Source organism: Zootoca vivipara, chromosome 6 (genome assembly GCF_963506605.1).
Source record: "Zootoca vivipara chromosome 6, rZooViv1.1, whole genome shotgun sequence".
NCBI lineage: Eukaryota > Metazoa > Chordata > Lepidosauria > Squamata > Lacertidae > Zootoca > Zootoca vivipara.
The window spans coordinates 93,085,685-93,100,982 of record NC_083281.1 but is presented as its reverse complement, the minus strand read 5'-3'; the positions used below and the strand labels follow the sequence as shown (position 1 = coordinate 93,100,982).

The following is a 15,298-nucleotide window of genomic DNA, read 5'->3' as shown; positions in this document are numbered from 1 at the left end:
TCAACAATTGTTACTTTTACATACACATATATAATTTGTGTAGTATAATTTATATTAAAACCCTTCTCTCTAAAGGAGGAAACCAATTTGCTAGTATGTTTAAACTGTTTTCTCATCTGTTTTGCAAAGTCTAGGTGGTAGGAAAAAGTGATCAGCATCAGTAACACACAAACAAGTCCAGATCAGTTCGACTGGGTTGGCTGGTTTCAGATACAATGCAAGTTGCCATATAACAGGAAGATGAAGAGGTCTGCTCAGACCCTTTGTCTTTGGGCTGAATGCCTGACTCAGCATATATGGACCTGCCAGTCAAAACAGAGGACTGAGGCTGTACGCCTGCAGCACTAAGGGCTAAAGCAGAAAGGAAAAGAGGCAGAGATGTCTGTTATTTCTCCTTGCCTCAACTAGGTCCAGAGGCAGAGGAATCTCCACCAAGTCTGCACCAACACTAGGACATTCATGGTTTCAGGCATATGTGGGTCACTGTTTCACCATTCACATTTGTATACCTTCATCCATCTATGAGCACTTTCAAAATTATTATGCCTCCAAATCCATCTTGGTGCTTCCTGTCCACACTAGTGGGTAGCACTTGATGGGATGTGTTCACGCCGTGTGCTGCTGTGTGCCCTCCCCTCGTTTGTTTGCTTATTGCATTAATATCCCACCTATTTCTCCAAAGAGCTCAAGGTGGCATACATGGTTCTCTCTCCATCCTCATTTATTTGCCATCACCCCTTCAAGATAGGTTAGGCCAGGCTTCCTCAACCTCGGCCCTCCAGATGTTTTGAGACTACAATTCCCATCACCCCTGACCACTGGTCCTGCTAGCTAGGGATCATGGGAGTTGTAGGCCAAAAACATCTGGAGGGCCAAGGTTGAGGAAGCCTGGGTTAGGCTGAGAAGCAGTGACTGGCCCAAGGTCACCCAGTGAGCTCCATGGCCAAGTAGGGATCTCAGGTCCTAGTCCAGCACTCTAACCACTACACCACACTGGCTCCCAAATATTACTTCCCCACACACTGTAAGTTCCAAAAGTCTGAGGCCCATTATGGGCACCGTGTGCAAGTATTTGGTTCTTTGTGTGAAAGCACTTCTTTAATTTAATTTTGAACTACAAGTTTTCCAATATTCCAGATTCCCACAGAATCACAGAAAAGTCTACTGTGGACATGTGCACAGGTATCTGCATACCTGTCAGGCACACATTCCTTTTCATTCTTCTTTTTAAATGTAAGTTTTTCAATATTCCAGATTTGCACTGAACTTCAGTAAATATATAAAATTTGTGTCACTCCAAGTCAGGCAAGGATTTGGGGTCACTTGCATGAAAACCTTATTCTTAATTTCTTTCCCTTTCCCTTCCCCACCTCCTATACCTGACAAAGAAAAGTTTCTATTTTTAACACAGCTGTTTTTTTTGCAATACCTCTTCTGCCCAAAAGACCTGTTTTAAAAACTTTGTTAAAAATTATGGGGCACCTGCACCCTTTTCCTATTGTCTCCCTTTTACAGGGAGTTACAGTGATCACAGAATCAAAGTGCTGAAGGTTATCTATGTTGATGCAAGAATTCTAAAAGAGAAAAGAGAAGAAATCTTTTGAAACTGCACATGTTTTGCAACTTACCGTTCTTCCATGAGTTCCCTGATGGATGCCACAGTTGGTCCAGATCCCAGGTGGGTGTAATAGGGCCCTTCGTCTTTTTCCACTATTTGCTCTGTTTAAAAACAAAACCAGATGAATTATTTCACCTTTTTATAGCAAAGGGAACAGGTGCAACTGAAAGTTTGTTAAGCTGAAGGTGGGCAAAATGAAGCCCTTGGTCAGATGCCCCACTGAAATTGCAAAAACGAAGAGTGGGAAGGGAGAGAGCAGAAGCACGGCTCATCAAAACACAACTGGGATTTTTAAACTGCACTGTGATTCACACAACATGATAAATTACAAACTACTTTGTGAAGCTTATGCTTAAAAGTGGCCTAAAATTATTTTCAAAGAAATGAATTTCCTTTATTCTAGGAGTAGAGGACTGGTGCCCTCCAGATGTTGCTGGACTACAACTCCCATTATCCTGACTCACTGGCCAGGCCGGCTGAGGCTGACAGAGTCCAATAACTGGAGGTTATTGGCTGGAGGTCCCCCAGTCCCAAACTACTCCCTTGCTGCCACCACAGCAGCAAGAAAGGTCAATTAGGCAGGCAGGCTGGTTGGAGTTTCATAGAAGAAGCTGTGGGAGACACCTGACCCTGTTGTCTTCCCCGTGACATCATCAAGAACAGGCTAAGCGTTATACTAATTTGCCAAGTAAGAGGGGAACTCTGCTGTTTGTGGGTTCTTTCTGCAAGCTCAATTCCAAGTCTGACCAGGGAGGGGAGGGAGATGGGTACTAGCCACAATGGCTATGCTCTGCCTCAACAGATGGAAGAGAGGCGAGTGCCCAGCTTCTCTGCTGACAGCCTGCAAGCCCTCCCCCCCCTCCCGCTGCCGCCGCCAGAACAAGGCATCTACTGCATGTCACAGAGCGGAGAGCCAGGCAGAAACAGAGAGGGTCCCTTGGGGCTCACTGTAGACAGAGGAAGATGCTTGACACAGAGGGTTAGAGTTTGAGTGGGGGGAGTTACAAGCCAATCCAGGCAACTGGTTCATCTAAATCAGGCATCCCCAAACTCGGCCCTCAAGATGTTTTGGGACTACAACTCCCACCTTCCCTAGCTAACAGGACCAGTGGTCAGGGATGATGGGAATTGTAGTCCCAAAACATCTGGAGGGCCGAGTTTAGGGATGCCTTATCTAGATAGCACCAACCCTTAGAAGTCTCAGTGTTTTCTCTGTTCTGCTTCCTTAATAAAGAAACTAACTGTAAGTTAGCCGCCGTGCCACTGTCATTCTCTGTTCTGCAAATGACCTGTTCTCCCTGTCGGCTCCTTGAGAGCTGGTGGCATTTTATATTTAAGTAGTGTCAAAGAAGCAAAAGTACAAGCTAAAAGATGTGCATCCTCCCTCTGCAATACTGCTGTGTATCTCATAATATTCATTCAAATGCCTTAAAGAGACATGCAAGAGATCCTAAAGTGGCAGGGACCTCTCACCTACTTGGGACTAGCAAAAAGGACTGGTCCCAGGTTGATATTTGCAACCCCAGACAAAAGTGCAAGAGGCCCTAAGCAAGATCACGGGAAAGCCCTCCTGGTTAAGATCTCAGGTCTGCTGATCTAGTAATTAAGGTAAGCTACAAATACAAAATTCTTCACTGCTCAAATGGCAACCCTGACTTGAGCTCAAAACTTATTTCTCCTTCCTCCCTCCCAGCTCTGAAAACAAAGTGCTTCTGTTTTCTGTTTCCACAGAGCACAACAAAGGCATCTGACTGAAAAACAGGAATGCCTTGAGCTCTGCATCTCTGAAAGGCTCCCAAATGGTCCACATGCCCGCCCGTCTTAATAAGCCAGTTCTAATGAATCCCATACCAACTAGCTGGGAGCTGAGATTTACCCTTCTTGCGGCCTTTGTCATAAGATAAACTACAATTTAGTAAACAAAAACTACAAGTCATTGTTGGAAAAAAGAGGCTGCCTGCCAATGTCTTCTATTTCCTAATAAAATAATGTTATATTTATAACAATAACAAACTGGAACCAAAATAGCAACAGCTAGCTATTTATGTAGCCTCTCTCAGCTGAAACTGCTTTCACCAGTTAATTAGCTAAAGTTGCAAATATCCTAACCTCACTTATCTGGGAGTTAGCTCCATTACATGGGACTTTACTTCTAAGTAGACATGGTTGGGACTAGGCCTGGGCAATGTATCGATACGTTGTCTGAAACTGGTTTAAATTTAAAATCACGAGAGCGATTTTATAATTTCCAATCAGACAATGTATCACTAATCTCTGGTCCTGATCACACACACACTCCCCCACACACAGCCCAGCCGCTGGTCTCGGGAGTGGGGTTTGGCTGCCTGCAAGCCAGTGCCTTCATTTAGTTCCCTGGCCATGTGAGTGCTGGCAGGCTGCTTCCTCCCTCCATTCCTCCTTGCGCAGAGCAGAACAGTGGTTTGTGGTAGTTGCCCCTTGTACAGTGAGAGACTATCACTGGGCTGGCAGTTCCAGTGCCATGCCATGCCATGCCATGTGGTGCCCTGGCTGCTGTGCTCTGCCCAGGGTAGCATCACCTGCCCAGCCTTGCCAGGAAGAGGCAGAAGTTGCACACAGTGATGATAATCGCATCCAGGGCTGGCAACTGCTACCTTCCTCCCCATCTCCTTTCTGACATCATAATATGCCGCCATATTGTGAAGTTTAGCTGGCGATATATAACGATGTTTGGAAGCAGATATCGCCCAGCCCTAGTTAGGACTGCATCCTTAAACCTTAATTAAAGGTAGCAGCCTCAGTGATCTGTTAAAACAGTCTGGGGCCAACCAAAACATCACAGAGAAAAATCCTGCAGAAAGAATGATCATGTTGTTTGTGACATTTCACTTAGTCCTAATCAATTTATTGCTCTCCTATGACTTTGGGATCTTTTTTCAAATATACCAACAAGGCTACTCATGGAAGTTATTTTTTATTTGATTTATTTATTTCAAAGAATTTATAAACCATTTTTCACCAGAAGCCCCAAAGAGTTGTACAACAATATGAAGGTAGTTCAACAGACCAAGTTCAGTTAAAACCAATTCCATACACTACAACACAACATTACTGCACTAAGACCATGAGGTGTTCAAAAGCACCTAGACCTAAGGCAGTATTAGTGAGTTCTCCAAAGGCCTGGGAGAAAAGGCAGGTCTTAGTAAGATGGTGAAAAGCCACAGCAACATTGCTACCCATGCATTTGGGCTTAATTACGCCAATTTGGTCCACCAGACCAAGCCTTTCCCACCTGACATTCCATGAATGCCAAAAAGGGCTCCAGAAGCTTTATTTCCAAGCCCCTTGAAAGCAGCTGTCAGAGGTCTAGGACAAGCATAGGCAAACTCTGGCCCTCTAGATGTTTTGAGACTACAATTCCCATCATCTCTGGCCATTGGTCCTGTTAGCTAGGGATGGTGGGAATTGTAGTTCCAAAACATCTGGAGGGCCGGAGTTTGCCTATGCCTGGTCTAAAAGCACCTCAGGCCAGTTTTATGCATTACACAGAATGAAATCAGGGTTCTCAGCCCCCACTGCCCTGCCACTAGGGCTTCTTCAACTTCTCATCGGTCACCAGAACAATGGCAAACCCATGCTGGCTGGGGCTGATGGGAGCTGTAGCCCCCAAAAGCTGGAGAAGGCTAGAGCTTAAATGGAGTTCCAAGGTCACTGACCATGGATCAGATTTTGGCCCACTCGGTCTCATCTATTTCATGCACAAGTTGGCAACAGTGACCCAACGCCATCTGGCAGGGATTCTTTGTTGTGATTCCTGCTCTGCAGGGGGTTGGACTAGACAATGCTTTAGGTCCCTTCCAACTCTACGATTCCATGAGCTTGTGGACTTTTGGGACACCATATCACTTCATACCTGGAAAGACAAGAGTCCCCACCTTGGGTTGAGTTCACTGCTATGCCACTCTCTTCCCCTCAGAAACAACAGTTCAAGTACAAGTGTAAGGCCAAGGCAGAGTCGCAGGTAAAGCCCTGGAAACTACCACCTGCTACCTTCCATACCTTCAACTCTGAGGGTAAATGGAAAAGACAGTTCATGCTGTCAAGCCCTAGAAGGTCCTGGGGGATTCACAGTCCCTTTCAGCCAACTATCACAGCAAAGGCTCCTGCAATCCTAACTGACTGAATCAAGCAAGTGTTTGGTGGTGTTGGAAACTTGGATATATAAGCAGGGCACCAAATGGCACTTTAAACCTAGGTTATGGTCACCACAAGAGGATGTCGGTTCACAGGAGCTTGGACTGGATGACCTTCAGGGTCCTTTCCAATGCTACAATTCTACATGTTTGTGATCTCAACTACATTGCTTGACTGTAGCTTGCTCTTACAACAATTCACTTGTCCCAGTATGCAAGATGGAGAAACACACACAATGGAAATGGAAATGATATTAACTATGGAACAAGGCAGAGGTGTTTAAATAGGGGTTTGTGAGTTCCCTTTGTCAAATATCTCTGTACTCAGCCCTGCCCCTACTTTCCTTGATGTGACTGATATAGGCAAAAATCTGCCTTTATTCCCTTATTGGGTTCTCCATCGGTTGGAGAATATAACAGAGGCCAACCAGAGAAGTTTGAGAAGCAAAGCCTTTATTTTCGCTGTTGCAACAGGGTCCTTCCTCTCACACAGGAGAACAAGGAAGGAACCCCAAACAAAGATGTCTTGCCCTTAAAAAGAGATTTGAAATTGGTTTCAGCCCACCCCCCAGAAGCATCATCCATATGTCACAGAAGGGGTGTAGCCCAAGACCCCCCCTCCCTAGATTCATCATAGGCACATCATGAACGGGGAGGTCTGGTGGCAGTAATCTGAGCATCCTGGACCCTGCCCCCTGCCCCCAAAACCTAATCAACAAAATTGAGAGATATTTACATTTCCCTGTTTCCCAGCCAAGTTAATCACACCCTTTTGTCTGGCACCCAGGTATCAGGATGCCAGGGATTATCACTTTAATTCCTGAGACAATGAGAAGGTTCCCCCCACCCCACTTCTTCCTTGCAGAGGAACACCTGGTCAGAGAGAGTCAAAATGGTGTCAGTCAGGCCTGTTTTCCTGTGCTGCTTCAGACATGTTTCTGTACATTCATGTACATGTTTTATGAACAATTATTATATATATATATATATGACCTCAAAATTCTTATAACATGATGATGGAGGACTGCATGCAAGTCAGTTGGCTCAGTTGCCAACCTGGTGCCCAAAACTCTCCACGTAGCCATGATTGGATCTGTGCCAGTAGCAAAATGAGTCTGGTACCTACCTGGGAATTTAGAACACTGGTGCTTGGCTCTCATCAAAACCAATTCAGCAAAAGCCACCAACCAAGGTGCAGCATGACTTCAGCTTTGTGGCAATTGTTGGAAGCTGCACCTATGGTGTTGCCTTTCCAGAATTGTGAAGTATCATCTCCTTCTTTCCATATTTGTTCTTGAAACAAGGAAACAAAAAAAGCAACCAAACCCTCCAGTAAGGTGAGACTTGCTCCACTGTCTCTTTTCCCTTACAGGCTGCAAGGATTGCCCTTTGTTGGGTGTAAACACAGCTGGTCTTTTCTTTGAAGTCTGATGGAGACTGGCTTTGGCCAGACTACACTTGGCTCAGTTGCCAAGCTATTTTAAAATAACAAAAGACCCAAAACAGAAATCCTTAAATCTTGGCCAGTTCCATTGCTAGGGCAGGAAATGCAAATGCACCAGCATGGTTGGACTATAAATACTGACCAAATGGCCTGATCCCAGCTACTAGTGGCCAGCCAAAGATCAGTTAATCAGTGACATAGCAACATGTAAGATGGCTTTATAACTGTTAAAACAGTAAAATTGTTTTGCAAACAAGTCCACAAAAGTTGCAAACCCACCTGCCCAGAGGTCCTTAAGTTAGTAAGATATGCCCTAAAAGAAAACAATTGGCATTGGCCCAGGTCCACTCACTGGTCACTTGCAAAATTTCTTACTCACCAGGTACTGTACATAGCTACTTACAGCCTGATTCAACCAGTCACTCATTATTAAATCCCTTCATTGAGCCTTTTTTCAGATTGGGGGGGGGGGACTCGATGAGTGCTCATTACTCCTCTGAAAATACAGTGAGGAAGGAAGAAACTATGTTTTCCAGGTGGAAAAACTAAGCCTAATACCAGGCATAGGCAAACTCCAGATGTTTTGGGACTACAACTCCCATCATCCCCTAGCCAACAGGACCAGCGGTCAGGGATGATGGGAATTGTAGTCTCAAAACATCTGGAGGGCCGAGTTTGCCTATGCCTGCTAATACTGTTGGGAAGCTAAGGACAGCCTTACTGGACTGGGTCCAGGGCAGGGCTGAAGGTCTAACCTGAAAAGCAACTCCCCTGCCAAATTGAAGGTGTATGACCTGCTGTATAACAAAATATTCCAAGAGACTTAGCAGGATAACACAGATAGGCTCACTGTAAACAGCTGGAGAAGGGAATTTCAGTGGCACCTCTGAAAGCATCACTGCCTGGAGAGGTTGCTAGAGGAAGCTGGCAGAGGAAGACATCAATGTATGTAAAAATACAAACAAAAGATATTCACAAGAGCAGACAGCATGAAGGCCAGAGAGGTTGGCCAAAACATAGAGGGCAATCAAGATGATCAAGGGTTCAGAAGCCAAACCTTATGAAGAACAATGGAGGGAGTTGGGTCTGTTTAGCCTGGAGAACAGACAAGCTGAGAGGTGCTATGATAGCCAACTTCATATATCTGAAGGAATGTCACATGGAAGAGGAAACAAGCTTGTTTTCTGCTGCTCCAGAGGGCAGGACCCGAACCAAATGAGAAGGAGGGAGATTCTGACTAAACATTAGGAAGAACTTTATGAAGGTAGGAGCTGTCTGACAGTGGAATGAGCTCCACTTCACCGGGGGAGGGGTTGTTAAGCAGAGGTTGGATGGCCATCTGTCGATGATTCATTAGCTGTTATTCCTGCATTGCATGGGGTTGGACTAGATGACCCCTGGGATTCCTTCCAACTCCACAGTTCTATGATTCTATGCAAAGCATGGTTAGGCAAACTGATGCACTCTGGATATTGTTGGGCTTCTGCTCCTGTCAGCCCCGCTGAGCACAGCCAATGGTAGCAACATGCATCCTAGAATTGCTTTTTTGCTGCTGCTGCTGCTGCTGCTGCTGCTGCTGCTGCTGCTGCTGCTGCTGCTGCTGCTGCTGCTGCTGCTAGCTGGAAGGCTTAACACCATATATTCTAGTTTTGGCCACTTGGTAACTTACAGATAACTTTGAACATGCTTACAAAGGCTGGTTTATGAATTTGTTGGGCCCTGACCACGCACAGGTCCCCACACCCCAGAGTTGCAGCCAGTACGTCACTATGGAGCAGGAATTCAAACTAAACAAATAGCCATGGTAAAGGAAAACCAACATCATTTATATATTATATCTATGAAAGGCAGAGGTGATTGACAGCAGGCCTTCCAGATGTTGTTGGATCCCAACTCCCATCAGCCCCAGGCAGCCTGGCCAAAAGTCTGGGGTGATGGAAGTTGCAGCTCAGCAACATCTGGAGGGACCAACATTAGCTGCACCTGGCACAGGGCCAGTAAGTGGGCTGAGGCCTGTAGCCACCATCAGAATTCTCTGCTACATAATCATAGCTGCCAAGTTTTCCCTTTTCTCGTGAGGAAGCCTATTCAGCATAAGGGAAAATCCCTTAAAAAAAGGGATAACTTGGCAGCTATGCATAATGCACAGTGTTGGCGGAGATCACACCAAGTACAGCTTCTTCAAACATTGTGGCAGCCGTAGCAAGAGAGTTTGGAGATACTTCAGAACTTGCCCAGTACAACACATGGCTGGTGCTCTACAAACTTTACATTGGCTTTTGCCAACCTGATGCCCTCCAGATGTTTTGGACTACAATTCCCAACCTATGGCCCCCTGGGAGTGTGCCATGTTGGCATAGGCTCCTTTCCACAGGGGTTATAGCACTCTCAAAGTTGGAAGTCGCTGACTTGAAGGTTTCTGAGGGACAAAGGAACTCCTGCATCCCCCATCACAGCCCTTTTCTCACCACCCTAATTTTTATTCCAAGCACATCTTTGTGGCCCAGTGCCAAGAGAAAGAGAAAACAAATCTCAGCTGGACAGCAGCCATCCAGACAAACGACCAATAATGGACATGCAGCGCTGTCTGGTTTTATCACCAGCAGCTGATGGCATAAGTCCTTAGTAACTCCTCTTTGCTGCCTTCTCTCTTATTGCATTATTTCTCCCCCATATGGAGAAAGCTGATGTACACAGCACAAAGAGCTGACTTTTCCATGTGGCGTATTCAGCTCACAGCCACCACACTGCAGGGCATAGGTGCCATCTTTGGGGGGCCGGGGGGCCTTGGCACCTGAAAAATTCCACTGTGGATTTTTCCACAGCCAGGCAACCCAAAGGCAACCCCAAACATTGTGTGTGTGACATCACATGGCATGACATAGGCGCCATCTCCATGGGGCCAACAGAGGCCCTGTCCCAGTCACTGCCATTACACCAGAGAGCCAGCGGAGGCAAGGCAGTGGGTGCCCCATGGTGACGCAAGGGACGCCATGACGTCATGCTGCTGGGCACCCACAATCTGGGGCCCAAGTTGGCACCTCTGCTGCAGGGGTCATAAATGGAAGATGTGGGAAAGGGCAGAGTTGTCAGCTCAAAACCCTTCCCTTCACCTGTACTCAGCTGAAGGCTCTTTTCCCATACAGCTAATCCCACACCTACAATCGGATGCCGTGCAGGCAACATGGCCTTGCAGTTCCTTATTGTGGGCAAACAACTTTTTTAAAGCTTCCTCAATGGTGGCAATGGTGCCCCTGCACTCCTTAAATGCAACAAGTCCCATGCTTCTGAAGAAGATAAAAAGGAAACACTTGTTCACTTCATGCAGAGTTAACTGAGGGAACTCACTGCTACAAGGTGTGGTGATGGTCACTGACTTAGATACAAGTAGTTTAGGCCCCATTACTCTACCAGAAGAGCAGTCACTTAAAATGACTCAGCTAGTTGTTTTGTGAAAAGTAATCCTTTAGAAGGGACTGGCAATACAGGCTGGTTCGCACCTGTGCTGCAGATTCTTTTTTGTTTCAAACTTGTGCCAAAGTTAACACAGAAAGCCTCAGCATTATTTGCAAGAGCACAAAATCCTGATGTGGAGACTGCAAATGTCATGCAGCTCCGCACACGCGCACACAGACACAAACACTCTTCTGAAACCCATCCTCAGGCAACACTTGTTTTCGTTTTTTAGAAATCAGGATTATTCCCATGCAAGACACAAGGGGGCAGAGAAATCACATGACTCACCCACGCAGTCACAAGTCGGGAACTCTGCTTGAGCTCGCTTGGCAGGCGTGTCCAGCAAGCTCTTGGTTGGCGTGTCCAGGTACTTCAAGGGAGATTCCATAAATCCACTGAGAGTAGGCATGAGCGGCACATTATCCTTGGTTGGTGTCCCTTCCATGGAAGCAGTATCTGTGTTTTGGTTTTCATCAGAGTAAAAGCACGTGGTGGACACCACGGTAATAGCACCAGAAGATTCGATTTTTATCTGCTTAGGGGACCGAGCTGCAAAAGGGTTTTCAAAAGGCTGCCCAGCCCCTGACAAGAGGGGTAACGTTTTGTGACTCACATTGGCAGCACCTGTCAGGGGCAGGGGGCAGTCCTTGCTAGCCGGAGGCTGGAGAGTTGCATCTAAGCTCACTGTAGGCTCTGGAGAATGGCTCAGAGAAGACAATGGGGGCAGAGGAGGAGGAGGAGGAGGGTGGGCTGAAAGTGGCCCATCCCCAAGGAGCAGTGGGGCAGGAAGCTCAGAATTCTGAAAGCTGAAATTTTCTCCAAACTCCGCTTCAAACTGCTTGATCAGCTCCTCCAGCTTGTCATCCATAGCAATGGAACTGTGGGCGAAGAGAGGGTGGTCTGCTGCGTTTGCAGTCCTGTGGAAGGCTTCCTCGTGCCCATTGCTGCAGGCCACAGAGGATGAGCAAGGGGCAAAGCCGGGCACAGGAGCGGCAAGGGAAGCAGTGTTGCATGCAGAGTTCTCAGGGTAGTAGCAATGGCTCTCCTCCTGGTTGGGGCAGCATGTTTCCTGAGTGTTGGGAGCCGGGCTTCTGTTTTCAAGTAACTTCTGCAATGGAGACTGCTCTGCAGGGCTGGGTGGCATGGGAAGAGGAGGCAAGAGCCTGGGAGGGGTGCTGGAGATCAGGAGCTGCTCAGGTGGCATCTCTTTGCTTGGACGCTCTGGAGTGGCAACCAAGCGGAGTCCTTCCAAGCTGATCTGGCTGACAGGGAGGAAGAGGGGCTGAGCATCCTTCTGCTTGGTCCTCTTGATCTGGACTTGCTTGCGCAGCGGCTTGGCTGGAGTATTTTTATCAGACTGGACCTTCTTCTTCCTCTCCTTGACAGGCTTTTCTGATGGCTTTGGTAGTGGTGGTGGCTGGGCCTGGGTGCTGGGAGCCCACCAGTTTGGCATCTGTTCCTGGGGGCTTCCAGGAGGTGTCTTCTGGTCCAGGAAAAGGCTGCGCTTATGGTGGAGGTGGTGCTGCAGAGCCTTCTGGGTCTTCTTGTGGAAGCTCGTCTCCTGCAGGAGCTGTGATAGCTGTGGGCTGGAGGAGGCTGCCTTGGGGTAGCTGGGGCTGTCGTCCTTCTGGCCGAATGGCTCCTGCTTTGGCTTGGCAGCTTTGGCTTTGCCAGGCATTGCTTCAGGTCGCTTAAACACGGATTTGATGCAGTCCGTGGCGCTGCCCAGTAGCTGCTCCAGCTCAGCCATGGGATCACTCACCAGTGGAGAAGGAGGGGTGTTGGAATGCAGGCCCCATAGGCTGCTCTTCAGCTTGCCTTCATCACCCCACTGCTCAGGGAACTCCACTTTTTGTGGGGTGGAGGAGTTGGGGAACAGCTCTGATGGCTCCAGATGTCCGTTGTTGCGATCAAGGCAATAGGGGGCCATATCCTGAGCAACCTTTGCTCCCTGCTGCCAGGAAGATGGTGCTGATGATGCAGGAGCTTGGAGCAGGTTGTGGCTCATGTATGATTTCGAGGCCTGGCTCTGGTACAGCTCAGCACCGGATTCAGATAGCACCGAGTTGGGGTGGCTGTGTGCCGGGAAACGGGAAGGCTGCTCCAGCTGTTCATTGGAGATGAATGCCATGGCTTGCAGGGGACTCTGGGGAGGGGGAGGAGTTTCTTGGGCTGGCTCAGGAAGAACAGATGACAACTGTGTGAGGGCTTCAATAGCAATGGCTGTCTGGAGGCTGATGTTCTTCTCCTTTGCAATATTCAGTGCATTTTCTGTAAGAGGGAGGGCCTCCAGGGAACAGGAAGCCTCCTTCTCTTCTGTAGCAGGCATCAGCTTATGATTAGCACCATTGTCTAAGGGGGGTTGGTGTTCCTGGCTGAGAGGCTGTGGGATGCAACTCTGGTCCTCTCCAGTGGCCAATCTGATCTTCTTCTCAAGCCACTCCAGGTAGTCTGGGCACTCGGGTCCATCGCAGTTGCAGTTGGGTGGTTTGACGCCATGCTTTGCATAATTCAGAGCAGCTTTGAGAGCAGTCAGGTCCTCATTGCCAGAGCAGGTGCTGGAAAGAGGCACTGCCATGTCATTGTCTACCCCACTGCTGCGATTCATCTCGGCGTTGAATTTCTCATACAGCTGCATGCTCAGCAAGGAAGGTGACCGCAGAGGCACCATCCCATGTGAGGACATGGCTGCTTCTGCTGCTGCCGAGAAATCCACCAAGTTCTGAGCGCCCTCCAAGTTGGCATTGCTGGAGGAGTCTCCCTGGCTTGGGGCAGATGGCAGCCTCTCCCAGTTAGCTTTCTGCTCAGCACAGGAGCTGTTGAGCCATGCAGGTGTTTCCATTAGCATGGCCCCTCTTCCAGCGGCTTGGGATCCTCCTCCATTGGCCAGGCCAGTCATATGGTCCTCGCTCAACCTTCTTTCTTCAACATGGCTAAATGGCCCTTCTTCCATTTGGCCTGTTTTGGGTCCATCAACTGAACTGCACTCCAAACCAGTCTGAAATGAGAGAAGAAAAACAGAAATAATGAGTTCTAGCGGAGCAAACAAACCAAAGTCAAGTAGCATATTGGTGATGTTGATGATGTTTTTATTAGTACCCCACCCATCTGCCTGGGTTGCCCCAGCCACCCTGAGCAGCTTCCAACAAATTATAAAAACATAGTAAGACATCAAACATTAAAAATTTCCCTGTACAAGACTATCTTCAAATGCCTTCTAAAAGTAGCATACAGTAATACCTCGGGTTACGAACGCGATCCGTTCCGGATCGCAGGTCGTAACTCGAATAGTTCGTAAACCGAACGCGACCCGAAGCGCCATTTTGCGCATGCACAAACCGCGCACGCCGCTTCTGCGCACACGCGCGCGGCGAAAACACTTCCGGGTTTGCGCAGTTTGTAACCCGAACTGTTCGCAAACTGAGGTGTTCGTAACCCGAGGTACGACTGTAATTGTTTATCTCCTTGACATCTGATGGGAAGGCATTCCACAGGGTGGACACCACTACCAAGAAGGCCCTCTGCCTGATTCCCTGTAACTTCACTTCTTGCAGTGAGGGAACTGTCAGAAGGCCCTCTGAAGGTGCACAAAGGTGGGCAGATGCTTAGGAATGGGGTGTTGTTTGGGTTTTTTTTATGTGGTCAAGATTAAATTTAGGAGATGATCAATTTGCTGGTATTTCTTTTCATGTTTTGAGCCACCATGATTTTAACTATGGAGAGGTGGCATACAAATAAACATTGATAATGATGATGAAATATTTTGGCATCAACTCCTGTGGATTGAACACAGGCATATCATGCAATGCCTGGGTGTAGATTAAAGAAGGTCTTCTGGGGAAGAGTGGTGTTGCTTAGGAAGGAAAAGCCCCCCTATTAAGAAAATGGCCAAAAAAAAAAAAAAGGTTCCAGATGCGCCAACAGCACTTAAGTGCCAAACTTATATGACCTACCTATAAACATAAACATAAAATCTGGATCTCTAAAAGGATCCCTCCAAGGCAGGCAGCCATTTAAAGCCCCTCCCTTCTTCCCCCTTTTATTTCTGTTCCTTTTATGTGCTCAGTTCAGTTATCTTAACCTTAGTGTGTGGGGGTTTTTTTTATTAAAAATTATCAAATTAATATCCCCCCCTTTCTCCCAGAGAAGCTCAGGGTGGCAAGCAAAAAGTGATAAAACAATTTCAAAAAATCCTTAAAAAACCAATTTCAATACAGATGCAGACTGGGAAAGATCTCAAGTTAAAAGTCTTGTTCAAGTGGAAGGTCTTCAGCAGGAACTGAAAGGACAAAGAGACAATGCCTCATATTTCAGGGGAGAAGATTTCAAGGGGCAGACTCTACAAGGCCCGCTTCCTACATTGTGTAGAATGGACCTCCTGATAGGATGACATCTGCAGGAGGCCCTCACCTGCAGATCACAGTGATCGATTTGGCCTATAACCTATACTTCTTGTCTTCTCCCTCTTTTTTGCCAAGGCTCCATCCACTGAGCTCATTCTGCCTATGCAATTCAGCTCCATAAAATGTGATAAATGGATCACAAAAGGTGACTACAAGATGCAGCTACCACAACTCCATTTCACAGCGGACAGTGCAGGAGTTATTG

The 15,298-nt window shown here is 47.4% G+C and overlaps 1 protein-coding gene across 9 annotated transcripts in view; it reads right to left on the bottom strand.

The window, feature by feature from the left end:
- Window positions 1–15,298, bottom strand: part of TET3 (tet methylcytosine dioxygenase 3) — a 98,411-nt gene that overhangs the window by 23,108 nt on the left and 60,005 nt on the right. For all 9 annotated transcript variants that reach the window (XM_035121067.2, XM_035121066.2, XM_035121072.2 and 6 more), the window contains 2 exons: window positions 10,979–13,688; window positions 1,629–1,719 (listed from right to left, as the gene is read on the bottom strand). In XM_035121067.2, coding sequence (XP_034976958.2) covers window positions 1,629–1,719; window positions 10,979–13,688 — 2,801 coding nt within the window. The remainder of the gene's footprint in view (window positions 1–1,628; window positions 1,720–10,978; window positions 13,689–15,298) is intronic.